This window comes from Alosa pseudoharengus, unplaced genomic scaffold, assembly GCF_046254945.1.
Source record: "Alosa pseudoharengus isolate Yale_2024_CS ecotype anadromous, Long Island Sound unplaced genomic scaffold, YU_APseudo_1.1 YU_APseudo_1.1_scf_2, whole genome shotgun sequence".
In the NCBI taxonomy this organism is placed as follows: Eukaryota; Metazoa; Chordata; class Actinopteri; order Clupeiformes; family Clupeidae; genus Alosa; species Alosa pseudoharengus.
The window spans coordinates 32,656,907-32,672,947 of NW_027468663.1; the positions used below are offsets into that span (position 1 = coordinate 32,656,907).

The 16,041-nt window shown below is 36.8% G+C and overlaps 1 protein-coding gene across 43 annotated transcripts in view; it reads left to right on the forward strand.

Annotated features, from left to right (window-relative positions):
- The window catches only part of LOC143134327 (uncharacterized), a 51,234-nt gene that overhangs the window by 16,411 nt on the left and 18,782 nt on the right, over positions 1-16,041 (forward strand). For 16 of the 43 annotated variants that reach the window (XM_076294606.1, XM_076294605.1, XM_076294607.1 and 13 more), the window contains 18 exons: positions 412-657; positions 1,185-1,469; positions 2,145-2,390; positions 2,924-3,208; positions 3,887-4,132; positions 4,666-4,950; positions 5,643-5,888; positions 6,419-6,703; positions 7,396-7,641; positions 8,172-8,456; positions 9,158-9,403; positions 9,938-10,222; positions 10,900-11,145; positions 11,675-11,959; positions 12,652-12,897; positions 13,428-13,712; positions 14,414-14,659; positions 15,190-15,474. In XM_076294606.1, the coding sequence (XP_076150721.1) occupies positions 412-657; positions 1,185-1,469; positions 2,145-2,390; positions 2,924-3,208; positions 3,887-4,132; positions 4,666-4,950; positions 5,643-5,888; positions 6,419-6,703; positions 7,396-7,641; positions 8,172-8,456; positions 9,158-9,403; positions 9,938-10,222; positions 10,900-11,145; positions 11,675-11,959; positions 12,652-12,897; positions 13,428-13,712; positions 14,414-14,659; positions 15,190-15,474 (4,779 nt within the window). Of the gene's footprint in view, positions 1-411; positions 658-1,184; positions 1,470-2,132; positions 2,391-2,923; positions 3,209-3,886; positions 4,133-4,665; positions 4,951-5,642; positions 5,889-6,418; positions 6,704-7,395; positions 7,642-8,171; positions 8,457-9,157; positions 9,404-9,937; positions 10,223-10,887; positions 11,146-11,674; positions 11,960-12,651; positions 12,898-13,427; positions 13,713-14,413; positions 14,660-15,189; positions 15,475-16,041 lie in introns of all 43 variants that reach the window. The other 27 variants (XM_076294641.1, XM_076294647.1, XM_076294618.1 and 24 more) reach the window with 26 other exon arrangements.

The following is a 16,041-nucleotide window of genomic DNA, read 5'->3' on the forward strand; positions in this document are numbered from 1 at the left end:
ACATGTAGCCTAAACATTAGTTCAATATGCCTCTTTGTGGAAGCGTGGGATAGGCTACATTTCAAAGGCTTTCTTTCTTTCTGTCTTTCTTTCTTTCTGTTTTTGTTAACTTGTGGAATAGTGGAATATTTTTTGTTAACTTCTCAGTTGAAGTGAATTAATATAACCTTTACACATTTGTTGAACCATGGTACTAATAAAAACTACAGGATAGTAAGAGCTGAAATGTTGCTTCATTTATCCAATTTCCACCACTATGGAAAACGTGGGCCGGTCTTGGGCCTGAAACTCCCGGGCTGAAAAGTGGCCCCACTCCGGCCCTGCTTGAGTGTATTATCTTCATATATATATATATAACATCAATAATACAAAGCGTCCCAACTTCAGCACTAACGACAACCTCTACCATAGACTCCTCCTCAACACAAGCACAATCATCAATATCAGTACCCATGACAACATCCCCTCAACCATCTCCTTCAACATCACAGTCTATGACACTATCTCCATCCTCATCATCAGTAACCATAACAACACAGGCTTCACCATCAGTCTCTATCTCTGCTTCCTCTACACCTGCAGCTACATCTCCAACATCTGCTTCAGAAGCCACCACATCCCCCGTACCATCAACACCAAATCCCACATCATCATCAGGTACACCACAAATGAATGCTACAACATTTACATTCACAAATGGTCAGTCATCACATATCTATTTTTATTTCATAATTTTCTGTTTATTATTGTTTCCCTCGTGACAAACACCTTTTGTGCATAATTTAGCACTGTCATAACTTGGAATCTTTAGAAGAATTTCCATAATGTACAGTTTTCCTTTTCAAAACTATAACCAAGGTTGGCATAGTTTTATTTCTATCTTCATCTTCAATAGTATTTTCTCATTTATAACACACTCTCATTATGCAATTTGTACAGCCACATTCTACTTAACTCGAGTGGCCAGAATGAATTATTCCCATATGAGGTCAAACACAGGCATTCTAAACAGCTGATTCCTCATAGATGGAACTCAAACTTTTTAGAAAGGCAGCTCACCAGAAAAAAGGGTGTTTCTCTTTCTGAATGTATACATTTCTTGAGTGTATTATCTTCATATATATATATAACATCAATAATACAAAGCGTCCCAACTTCAGCACTAACGACAACCTCTACCATAGACTCCTCCTCAACACAAGCACAATCATCAGTATCAGTACCCATGACAACATCACCTCAACCATCTCCTTCAACATCACAGTCTATGACACTATCGCCATCCTCATCATCAGTAACCATAACAACACAGGCTTCATCATCAGCCTCTATCTCTGCCTCCTCTACACCTGCAGCTACAACCTCAATATTTCCTTCAGAAGCCACATCCCAAATAATCTCAACACTAAATGAAATATCAACATCAGTAATGCCAGAAACAAATGCCACAACACTGACATCCACAAGTGGTTAGTCATCCCGTATTTGTGTTGTTCATGATTGTGCCTCTGTAACCTGTTGTTCACATGAGAACTGAACATAACTTGGTGTCCTCAGGAGAATTTGATTCGATAAGCATTCATTTTTTTTAAGTATGCCCAAGATTGAGGTAGATTAATTTATCATATAATATGCCATTGAAAATGAAACTTCTTTTCAATGAAATTATTTTTTTCTGTCAAATTCTAATGAACAGAATCAACTGTTACCAAAGATGAAACAAGCATGGCCAACAACTGATTCCGCACAAAATAACTCTACCATTTTTGGATGGCGACTTCCTACAATAACACTGATAGTATTTTAGATAGATAGATGGTTTATTCTTTGTTTTGATTCACATAAAAACAAGATTGTGTTTCAAACATCAGCCAGCAATCGGTGCACAACAAAAGACCAATCGATTATGCTAACGCTAAAGTTTGTATGTCTAGCTTAAAACAGAACTAGGACTGGTTACATTGCAATTAAAATATGACAAAAAATAGATAAATAAGTTGGTTTGATAAATAAAGAGTCCATTCAATTTAGTTCAGCAGTCTAATTGCTGTGGGGAAAAAGGTGTTTAGCAGAGCTATCTTCAATATCAAGCTAAATTTTATCCAGAACCCCAACCCCAGAATTAACATCAGTCTCTACCATAGGCTCCCCCTCAACACCAGCACAATCATCAACATTAGACCCCATCACAACATCACCTCAACCATCTCCTTCAACATCACAGTCTATGACACTATCTCCATCCTCATCATCAGTAACCATAACAACACAGGCTTCACCATCAGTCTCTATCTCTGCTTCCTCTACACCTGCAGCTACATCTCCAACATCTACTTCAGAAGCCACCACATCCCCCGTACCATCAACACCAAATCCCACATCATCATCAGGTACACCACAAACGAATGCTACCACATTTACATTCACAAATGGTCAGTCATCACATACAGTATCTATTTTTATTTCATAATTTTCTGTTTATTATTGTTTTCTTTGTGACAAACACCTTTTGTGCATAATTTAGCACTGTACATAACTTGGAATCTTTAGAAGAATTTCCATAATGTACAGTTTTCCTTTTCAAATCTATAACCAAGGTTGGCATAGTTTTATTTCTATCTTCATCTTCAATAGTATTATCTCATTTATAACACACTCTCATTATGCAATTTGTACAGCCACATTCTACTTAACTCGAGTGGCCAGAATGAATTATTCCCATATGAGGTCAAACACAGGCATTCTAAACAGCTGATTCCTCATAGATGGAACTCAAACTTTTTAGAAAGGCAGCTCACCAGAAAAAAGGGTGTTTCTCTTTCTGAATGTATACATTTCTTGAGTGTATTATCTTCATATATATATATAACATCAATAATACAAAGCGTCCCAACTTCAGCACTAACGACAACCTCTACCATAGACTCCTCCTCAACACATGCACAATCATCAGTATCAGTACCCATGACAACATCACCTCAACCATCTCCTTCAACATCACAGTCTATGACACTATCGCCATCCTCATCATCAGTAACCATAACAACACAGGCTTCATCATCAGCCTCTATCTCTGCCTCCTCTACACCTGCAGCTACAACCTCAATATTTCCTTCAGAAGCCACATCCCAAATAATCTCAACACTAAATGAAATATCAACATCAGTAATGCCAGAAACAAATGCCACAACACTGACATCCACAAGTGGTTAGTCATCCCGTATTTGTGTTGTTCATGATTGTGCCTCTGTAACCTGTTGTTCACATGAGAACTGAACATAACTTGGTGTCCTCAGGAGAATTTGATTCGATAAGCATTCATTTTTTTTTTTAAGTATGCCCAAGATTGAGGTAGATTAATTTATCATATAATATGCCATTGAAAATGAAACTTTTTTTCAATGAAATTATTTTTTTCTGTCAAATTCTAATGAACAGAATCAACTGTTACCAAAGATGAAACAAGCATGGCCAACAACTGATTCCGCACAAAATAACTCTACCATTTTTGGATGGCGACTTCCTACAATAACACTGATAGTATTTTAGATAGATAGATGGTTTATTCTTTGTTTTGATTCACATAAAAACAAGATTGTGTTTCAAACATCAGCCAGCAATCGGTGCACAACAAAAGACCAATCGATTATGCTAACGCTAAAGTTTGTATGTCTAGCTTAAAACAGAACTAGGACTGGTTACATTGCAATTAAAATATGACAAAAAATAGATAAATAAGTTGGTTTGATAAATAAAGAGTCCATTCAATTTAGTTCAGCAGTCTAATTGCTGTGGGGAAAAAGGTGTTTAGCAGAGCTATCTTCAATATCAAGCTAAATTTTATCCAGAACCCCAACCCCAGAATTAACATCAGTCTCTACCATAGGCTCCCCCTCAACACCAGCACAATCATCAACATTAGACCCCATCACAACATCACCTCAACCATCTCCTTCAACATCACAGTCTATGACACTATCTCCATCCTCATCATCAGTAACCATAACAACACAGGCTTCACCATCAGTCTCTATCTCTGCTTCCTCTACACCTGCAGCTACATCTCCAACATCTACTTCAGAAGCCACCACATCCCCCGTACCATCAACACCAAATCCCACATCATCATCAGGTACACCACAAACGAATGCTACCACATTTACATTCACAAATGGTCAGTCATCACATACAGTATCTATTTTTATTTCATAATTTTCTGTTTATTATTGTTTTCTTTGTGACAAACACCTTTTGTGCATAATTTAGCACTGTACATAACTTGGAATCTTTAGAAGAATTTCCATAATGTACAGTTTTCCTTTTCAAATCTATAACCAAGGTTGGCATAGTTTTATTTCTATCTTCATCTTCAATAGTATTATCTCATTTATAACACACTCTCATTATGCAATTTGTACAGCCACATTCTACTTAACTCGAGTGGCCAGAATGAATTATTCCCATATGAGGTCAAACACAGGCATTCTAAACAGCTGATTCCTCATAGATGGAACTCAAACTTTTTAGAAAGGCAGCTCACCAGAAAAAAGGGTGTTTCTCTTTCTGAATGTATACATTTCTTGAGTGTATTATCTTCATATATATATATAACATCAATAATACAAAGCGTCCCAACTTCAGCACTAACGACAACCTCTACCATAGACTCCTCCTCAACACATGCACAATCATCAGTATCAGTACCCATGACAACATCACCTCAACCATCTCCTTCAACATCACAGTCTATGACACTATCGCCATCCTCATCATCAGTAACCATAACAACACAGGCTTCATCATCAGCCTCTATCTCTGCCTCCTCTACACCTGCAGCTACAACCTCAATATTTCCTTCAGAAGCCACATCCCAAATAATCTCAACACTAAATGAAATATCAACATCAGTAATGCCAGAAACAAATGCCACAACACTGACATCCACAAGTGGTTAGTCATCCCGTATTTGTGTTGTTCATGATTGTGCCTCTGTAACCTGTTGTTCACATGAGAACTGAACATAACTTGGTGTCCTCAGGAGAATTTGATTCGATAAGCATTCATTTTTTTTTTTAAGTATGCCCAAGATTGAGGTAGATTAATTTATCATATAATATGCCATTGAAAATGAAACTTTTTTTCAATGAAATTATTTTTTTCTGTCAAATTCTAATGAACAGAATCAACTGTTACCAAAGATGAAACAAGCATGGCCAACAACTGATTCCGCACAAAATAACTCTACCATTTTTGGATGGCGACTTCCTACAATAACACTGATAGTATTTTAGATAGATAGATGGTTTATTCTTTGTTTTGATTCACATAAAAACAAGATTGTGTTTCACACATCAGCCAGCAATCAGTGCACAACAATCAAGACCAATCAATTATGCTAACGCTAAAGTTTGTATGTCTAGCTTAAAACAGAACTAGGACTGGTGAAAATGCAATTAAAATATGACATAAAATAGATAAATAAGTTGGTTTGATAAATAAAGTCCATTCAATTTAATTCACATGCTCTGGTTCAGCAGTATGATCACTGTGGGGAAAAATGTGTTTAGCAGAGTTATCTTCAGCATCAAGATTAATTTTATCCAGAACCTCAACCCCAGAATTAACATCAGTCTCTACCATAGGCTCCCCCTCAACACCAGCACAATCATCAACATCAGTACCCATCACAACATCACCTCAACCATCTCCTTCAACATCACAGTCTATGACACTATCTCCATCCTCATCATCAGTAACCATAACAACACAGGCTTCACCATCAGTCTCTATCTCTGCTTCCTCTACACCTGCAGCTACATCTCCAACATCTGCTTCAGAAGCCACCACATCCCCCGTACCATCAACACCAAATCCCACATCATCATCAGGTACACCACAAACGAATGCTACCACATTTACATTCACAAATGGTCAGTCATCACATAGAGTATCTATTTTTATTTCATAATTTTCTGTTTATTATTGGTGCCTTTGTGACATACACCCGTTGTGCATAATTTAGCACTGTACATAACTTGGAATCTTTAGAAAGAATTTCCATAATGTACAGTTTTCCTTTTCAAAACTATAACCAAGGTTGGCATAGTTTTATTTCTATCTTCATCTTCAATAGTATTTTCTCATTTATAACACACTCTCATTATGCAATTTGTACAGCCACATTCTACTTAACTCGAGTGGCCAGAATGAATTATTCCCATATGAGGTCAAACACAGGCATTCTAAACAGCTGATTCCTCATAGATGGAACTCAAACTTTTTAGAAAGGCAGCTCACCAGAAAAAAGGGTGTTTCTCTTTCTGAATGTATACATTTCTTGAGTGTATTATCTTCATATATATAACATCAATAATACAAAGCGTCCCAACTTCAGCACTAACGACAACCTCTACCATAGACTCCTCCTCAACACAAGCACAATCATCAATATCAGTACCCATGACAACATCACCTCAACCATCTCCTTCAACATCACAGTCTATGACACTATCGCCATCCTCATCATCAGTAACCATAACAACACAGGCTTCATCATCAGCCTCTATCTCTGCCTCCTCTACACCTGCAGCTACAACCTCAATATTTCCTTCAGAAGCCACATCCCAAATAATCTCAACACTAAATGCCATATCAACATCAGTAATGCCAGAAACAAATGCCACAACACTGACATCCACAAGTGGTTAGTCATCCCGTATTTGTTTTGTTCATTATTGTGCCTCTGTAACCTGTTGTTCACACATGAGAACTGAACATAACTTGGTGTCCTCAGGAGAATTTGATTTGACAAGCATCCATTTTTTAAGTATGCCCAAGATTGAGGTAGATTAATTTCTCATATACTTTACCATTGAAAATGAAACTTCTTTTCAATGAAATTATTTTTTTCTGTCAAATTCTAATGAACAGAATCAACCGTTACCATGAAAGATGAAACAAGCATTCCCAACAGCTGATTCCGCACAAAATAACTCTACCATTTTGGGATGGCAACTTCCTACAATAACACTGATAGTATTTTAGATAGATAGATGGTTTATTCTTTGTTTTGATTCACATAAAAACAAGATTGTGTTTCACACATCAGCCAGCAATCAGTGCACAACAATCAAGACCAATCAATTATGCTAACGCTAAAGTTTGTATGTCTAGCTTAAAACAGAACTAGGACTGGTGAAAATGCAATTAAAATATGACATAAAATAGATAAATAAGTTGGTTTGATAAATAAAGTCCATTCAATTTAATTCACATGCTCTGGTTCAGCAGTATGATCACTGTGGGGAAAAATGTGTTTAGCAGAGTTATCTTCAGCATCAAGATTAATTTTATCCAGAACCTCAACCCCAGAATTAACATCAGTCTCTACCATAGGCTCCCCCTCAACACCAGCACAATCATCAACATCAGTACCCATCACAACATCACCTCAACCATCTCCTTCAACATCACAGTCTATGACACTATCTCCATCCTCATCATCAGTAACCATAACAACACAGGCTTCACCATCAGTCTCTATCTCTGCTTCCTCTACACCTGCAGCTACATCTCCAACATCTGCTTCAGAAGCCACCACATCCCCCGTACCATCAACACCAAATCCCACATCATCATCAGGTACACCACAAACGAATGCTACCACATTTACATTCACAAATGGTCAGTCATCACATAGAGTATCTATTTTTATTTCATAATTTTCTGTTTATTATTGGTGCCTTTGTGACATACATCCGTTGTGCATAATTTAGCACTGTACATAACTTGGAATCTTTAGAAGAATTTCCATAATGTACAGTTTTCCTTTTCAAAACTATAACCAAGGTTGGCATAGTTTTATTTCTATCTTCATCTTCAATAGTATTTTCTCATTTATAACACACTCTCATTATGCAATTTGTACAGCCACATTCTACTTAACTCGAGTGGCCAGAATGAATTATTCCCATATGAGGTCAAACACAGGCATTCTAAACAGCTGATTCCTCATAGATGGAACTCAAACTTTTTAGAAAGGCAGCTCACCAGAAAAACAGGGTGTTTCTCTTTCTGAATGTATACATTTCTTGAGTGTATTATCTTCATATATATAACATTAATAATACAAAGCGTCCCAACTTCAGCACTAACGACAACCTCTACCATAGGCTCCTCCTCAACACAAGCACAATCATTAATATCAGTACCCATGACAACATCACCTCAACCATCTCCTTCAACATCACAGTCTATGACACTATCGCCATCCTCATCATCAGTAACCATAACAACACAGGCTTCATCATCAGCCTCTATCTCTGCCTCCTCTACACCTGCAGCTACAACCTCAATATTTCCTTCAGAAGCCACATCCCAAATAATCTCAACACTAAATGCCATATCAACATCAGTAATGCCAGAAACAAATGCCACAACACTGACATCCACAAGTGGTTAGTCATCCCGTATTTGTTTTGTTCATTATTGTGCCTCTGTAACCTGTTGTTCACACATGAGAACTGAACATAACTTGGTGTCCTCAGGAGAATTTGATTTGACAAGCATCCATTTTTTAAGTATGCCCAAGATTGAGGTAGATTAATTTTTCATATACTTTACCATTGAAAATGAAACTTCTTTTCAATGAAATTATTTTTTTTTGTCAAATTCTAATGAACAGAATCAACTGTTACCATGAAAGATGAAACAAGCATTAAGCATTGCCAACAGCTGATTCCGCACAAAATAACTCTACCATTTTTGGATGGCAACTTCCTACAATAACACTGATAGTATTTTAGATAGATAGATGGTTTATTCTTTGTTTTGATTCACATAAAAACAAGATTGTGTTTCACACATCAGCCAGCAATCAGTGCACAACAATCAAGACCAATCAATTATGCTAACGCTAAAGTTTGTATGTCTAGCTTAAAACAGAACTAGGACTGGTGAAAATGCAATTAAAATATGACATAAAATAGATAAATAAGTTGGTTTGATAAATAAAGAGTCCATTCAATTTAATTCACATGCTCTGGTTCAGCAGTATGATCACTGTGGGGAAAAATGTGTTTAGCAGAGTTATCTTCAGCATCAAGATTAATTTTATCCAGAACCTCAACCCCAGAATTAACATCAGTCTCTACCATAGGCTCCCCCTCAACACCAGCACAATCATCAACATCAGTACCCATCACAACATCACCTCAACCATCTCCTTCAACATCACAGTCTATGACACTATCTCCATCCTCATCATCAGTAACCATAACAACACAGGCTTCACCATCAGTCTCTATCTCTGCTTCCTCTACACCTGCAGCTACATCTCCAACATCTGCTTCAGAAGCCACCACATCCCCCGTACCATCAACACCAAATCCCACATCATCATCAGGTACACCACAAACGAATGCTACCACATTTACATTCACAAATGGTCAGTCATCACATACAGTATCTATTTTTATTTCATAATTTTCTGTTTATTATTGGTGCCTTTGTGACATACACCCGTTGTGCATAATTTAGCACTGTACATAACTTGGAATCTTTAGAAAGAATTTCCATAATGTACAGTTTAACTTTTCAAAACTATAACCAAGGTTGGCATAGTTTTATTTCTATCTTCATCTTCAATAGTATTTTCTCATTTATAACACACTCTCATTATGCAATTTGTACAGCCACATTCTACTTAACTCGAGTGGCCAGAATGAATTATTCCCATATGAGGTCAAACACAGGCATTCTAAACAGCTGATTCCTCATAGATGGAACTCAAACTTTTTAGAAAGGCAGCTCACCAGAAAAAAGGGTGTTTCTCTTTCTGAATGTATACATTTCTTGAGTGTATTATCTTCATATATATATATAACATCAATAATACAAAGCGTCCCAACTTCAGCACTAACGACAACCTCTACCATAGACTCCTCCTCAACACATGCACAATCATCAGTATCAGTACCCATGACAACATCACCTCAACCATCTCCTTCAACATCACAGTCTATGACACTATCGCCATCCTCATCATCAGTAACCATAACAACACAGGCTTCATCATCAGCCTCTATCTCTGCCTCCTCTACACCTGCAGCTACAACCTCAATATTTCCTTCAGAAGCCACATCCCAAATAATCTCAACACTAAATGAAATATCAACATCAGTAATGCCAGAAACAAATGCCACAACACTGACATCCACAAGTGGTTAGTCATCCCGTATTTGTGTTGTTCATGATTGTGCCTCTGTAACCTGTTGTTCACATGAGAACTGAACATAACTTGGTGTCCTCAGGAGAATTTGATTCGATAAGCATTCATTTTTTTTTTAAGTATGCCCAAGATTGAGGTAGATTAATTTATCATATAATATGCCATTGAAAATGAAACTTTTTTTCAATGAAATTATTTTTTTCTGTCAAATTCTAATGAACAGAATCAACTGTTACCAAAGATGAAACAAGCATGGCCAACAACTGATTCCGCACAAAATAACTCTACCATTTTTGGATGGCGACTTCCTACAATAACACTGATAGTATTTTAGATAGATAGATGGTTTATTCTTTGTTTTGATTCACATAAAAACAAGATTGTGTTTCAAACATCAGCCAGCAATCGGTGCACAACAAAAGACCAATCGATTATGCTAACGCTAAAGTTTGTATGTCTAGCTTAAAACAAAACTAGGACTGGTTACATTGCAATTAAAATATGACAAAAAATAGATAAATAAGTTGGTTTGATAAATAAAGAGTCCATTCAATTTAGTTCAGCAGTCTAATTGCTGTGGGGAAAAAGGTGTTTAGCAGAGCTATCTTCAATATCAAGCTAAATTTTATCCAGAACCCCAACCCCAGAATTAACATCAGTCTCTACCATAGGCTCCCCCTCAACACCAGCACAATCATCAACATTAGACCCCATCACAACATCACCTCAACCATCTCCTTCAACATCACAGTCTATGACACTATCTCCATCCTCATCATCAGTAACCATAACAACACAGGCTTCACCATCAGTCTCTATCTCTGCTTCCTCTACACCTGCAGCTACATCTCCAACATCTGCTTCAGAAGCCACCACATCCCCCGTACCATCAACACCAAATCCCACATCATCATCAGGTACACCACAAACGAATGCTACCACATTTACATTCACAAATGGTCAGTCATCACATACAGTATCTATTTTTATTTCATAATTTTCTGTTTATTATTGTTTTCTTTGTGACAAACACCTTTTGTGCATAATTTAGCACTGTACATAACTTGGAATCTTTAGAAGAATTTCCATAATGTACAGTTTTCCTTTTCAAAACTATAACCAAGGTTGGCATAGTTTTATTTCTATCTTCATCTTCAATAGTATTTTCTCATTTATAACACACTCTCATTATGCAATTTGTACAGCCACATTCTACTTAACTCGAGTGGCCAGAATGAATTATTCCCATATGAGGTCAAACACAGGCATTCTAAACAGCTGATTCCTCATAGATGGAACTCAAACTTTTTAGAAAGGCAGCTCACCAGAAAAAAGGGTGTTTCTCTTTCTGAATGTATACATTTCTTGAGTGTATTATCTTCATATATATAACATCAATAATACAAAGCGTCCCAACTTTAGCACTAACGACAACCTCTACCATAGGCTCCTCCTCAACACAAGCACAATCATTAATATCAGTACCCATGACAACATCACCTCAACCATCTCCTTCAACATCACAGTCTATGACACTATCGCCATCCTCATCATCAGTAACCATAACAACACAGGCTTCATCATCAGCCTCTATCTCTGCCTCCTCTACACCTGCAGCTACAACCTCAATATTTCCTTCAGAAGCCACATCCCAAATAATCTCAACACTAAATGCCATATCAACATCAGTAATGCCAGAAACAAATGCCACAACACTGACATCCACAAGTGGTTAGTCATCCCGTATTTGTTTTGTTCATTATTGTGCCTCTGTAACCTGTTGTTCACACATGAGAACTGAACATAACTTGGTGTCCTCAGGAGAATTTGATTTGACAAGCATCCATTTTTTAAGTATGCCCAAGATTGAGGTAGATTAATTTCTCATATACTTTACCATTGAAAATGAAACTTCTTTTCAATGAAATTATTTTTTTCTGTCAAATTCTAATGAACAGAATCAACCGTTACCATGAAAGATGAAACAAGCATTCCCAACAGCTGATTCCGCACAAAATAACTCTACCATTTTGGGATGGCAACTTCCTACAATAACACTGATAGTATTTTAGATAGATAGATGGTTTATTCTTTGTTTTGATTCACATAAAAACAAGATTGTGTTTCACACATCAGCCAGCAATCAGTGCACAACAATCAAGACCAATCAATTATGCTAACGCTAAAGTTTGTATGTCTAGCTTAAAACAGAACTAGGACTGGTGAAAATGCAATTAAAATATGACATAAAATAGATAAATAAGTTGGTTTGATAAATAAAGTCCATTCAATTTAATTCACATGCTCTGGTTCAGCAGTATGATCACTGTGGGGAAAAATGTGTTTAGCAGAGTTATCTTCAGCATCAAGATTAATTTTATCCAGAACCTCAACCCCAGAATTAACATCAGTCTCTACCATAGGCTCCCCCTCAACACCAGCACAATCATCAACATCAGTACCCATCACAACATCACCTCAACCATCTCCTTCAACATCACAGTCTATGACACTATCTCCATCCTCATCATCAGTAACCATAACAACACAGGCTTCACCATCAGTCTCTATCTCTGCTTCCTCTACACCTGCAGCTACATCTCCAACATCTGCTTCAGAAGCCACCACATCCCCCGTACCATCAACACCAAATCCCACATCATCATCAGGTACACCACAAACGAATGCTACCACATTTACATTCACAAATGGTCAGTCATCACATAGAGTATCTATTTTTATTTCATAATTTTCTGTTTATTATTGGTGCCTTTGTGACATACATCCGTTGTGCATAATTTAGCACTGTACATAACTTGGAATCTTTAGAAGAATTTCCATAATGTACAGTTTTCCTTTTCAAAACTATAACCAAGGTTGGCATAGTTTTATTTCTATCTTCATCTTCAATAGTATTTTCTCATTTATAACACACTCTCATTATGCAATTTGTACAGCCACATTCTACTTAACTCGAGTGGCCAGAATGAATTATTCCCATATGAGGTCAAACACAGGCATTCTAAACAGCTGATTCCTCATAGATGGAACTCAAACTTTTTAGAAAGGCAGCTCACCAGAAAAACAGGGTGTTTCTCTTTCTGAATGTATACATTTCTTGAGTGTATTATCTTCATATATATAACATTAATAATACAAAGCGTCCCAACTTCAGCACTAACGACAACCTCTACCATAGACTCCTCCTCAACACAAGCACAATCATTAATATCAGTACCCATGACAACATCACCTCAACCATCTCCTTCAACATCACAGTCTATGACACTATCGCCATCCTCATCATCAGTAACCATAACAACACAGGCTTCATCATCAGCCTCTATCTCTGCCTCCTCTACACCTGCAGCTACAACCTCAATATTTCCTTCAGAAGCCACATCCCAAATAATCTCAACACTAAATGCCATATCAACATCAGTAATGCCAGAAACAAATGCCACAACACTGACATCCACAAGTGGTTAGTCATCCCGTATTTGTTTTGTTCATTATTGTGCCTCTGTAACCTGTTGTTCACACATGAGAACTGAACATAACTTGGTGTCCTCAGGAGAATTTGATTTGACAAGCATCCATTTTTTAAGTATGCCCAAGATTGAGGTAGATTAATTTCTCATATACTTTACCATTGAAAATTAAACTTCTTTTCAATGAAATTATTTTTTTTTGTCAAATTCTAATGAACAGAATCAACTGTTACCATGAAAGATGAAACAAGCATTAAGCATTGCCAACAGCTGATTCCGCACAAAATAACTCTACCATTTTTGGATAGCAACTTCCTACAATAACACTGATAGTATTTTAGATAGATAGATGGTTTATTCTTTGTTTTGATTCACATAAAAACAAGATTGTGTTTCACACATCAGCCAGCAATCAGTGCACAACAATCAAGACCAATCAATTATGCTAACGCTAAAGTTTGTATGTCTAGCTTAAAACAGAACTAGGACTGGTGAAAATGCAATTAAAATATGACATAAAATAGATAAATAAGTTGGTTTGATAAATAAAGAGTCCATTCAATTTAATTCACATGCTCTGGTTCAGCAGTATGATCACTGTGGGGAAAAATGTGTTTAGCAGAGTTATCTTCAGCATCAAGATTAATTTTATCCAGAACCTCAACCCCAGAATTAACATCAGTCTCTACCATAGGCTCCCCCTCAACACCAGCACAATCATCAACATCAGTACCCATCACAACATCACCTCAACCATCTCCTTCAACATCACAGTCTATGACACTATCTCCATCCTCATCATCAGTAACCATAACAACACAGGCTTCACCATCAGTCTCTATCTCTGCTTCCTCTACACCTGCAGCTACATCTCCAACATCTGCTTCAGAAGCCACCACATCCCCCGTACCATCAACACCAAATCCCACATCATCATCAGGTACACCACAAACGAATGCTACCACATTTACATTCACAAATGGTCAGTCATCACATAGAGTATCTATTTTTATTTCATAATTTTCTGTTTATTATTGGTGCCTTTGTGACATACATCCGTTGTGCATAATTTAGCATTGTACATAACTTGGAATCTTTAGAAGAATTTCCATAATGTACAGTTTTCCTTTTCAAAACTATAACCAAGGTTGGCATAGTTTTATTTCTATCTTCATCTTCAATAGTATTTTCTCATTTATAACACACTCTCATTATGCAATTTGTACAGCCACATTCTACTTAACTCGAGTGGCCAGAATGAATTATTCCCATATGAGGTCAAACACAGGCATTCTAAACAGCTGATTCCTCATAGATGGAACTCAAACTTTTTAGAAAGGCAGCTCACCAGAAAAACAGGGTGTTTCTCTTTCTGAATGTATACATTTCTTGAGTGTATTATCTTCATATATATAACATCAATAATACAAAGCGTCCCAACTTCAGCACTAACGACAACCTCTACCATAGACTCCTCCTCAACACAAGCACAATCATCAATATCAGTACCCATGACAACATCACCTCAACCATCTCCTTCAACATCACAGTCTATGACACTATCGCCATCCTCATCATCAGTAACCATAACAACACAGGCTTCATCATCAGCCTCTATCTCTGCCTCCTCTACACCTGCAGCTACAACCTCAATATTTCCTTCAGAAGCCACATCCCAAATAATCTCAACACTAAATGCCATATCAACATTAGTAATGCCAGAAACAAATGCCACAACACTGACATCCACAAGTGGTTAGTCATCCCGTATTTGTTTTGTTCATTATTGTGCCTCTGTAACCTGTTGTTCACACATGAGAACTGAACATAACTTGGTGTCCTCAGGAGAATTTGATTTGACAAGCATCCATTTTTTAAGTATGCCCAAGATTGAGGTAGATTAATTTCTCATATACTTTACCATTGAAAATGAAACTTCTTTTCAATGAAATTATTTTTTTCTGTCAAATTCTAATGAACAGAATCAACTGTTACCATGAAAGATGAAACAAGCATTGCCAACAGCTGATTCCGCACAAAATAACTCTACCATTTTGGGATGGCAACTTCCTACAATAACACTGATAGTATTTTAGATAGATAGATGGTTTATTCTTTGTTTTGATTCACATAAAAACAAGATTGTGTTTCACACATCAGCCAGCAATCAGTGCACAACAATCAAGACCAATCAATTATGCTAACGCTAAAGTTTGTATGTCTAGCTTAAAACAGAACTAGGACTGGTGAAAATGCAATTAAAATATGACATAAAATAGATAAATAAGTTGGTTTGATAAATAAAGAGTCCATTCAATTTAA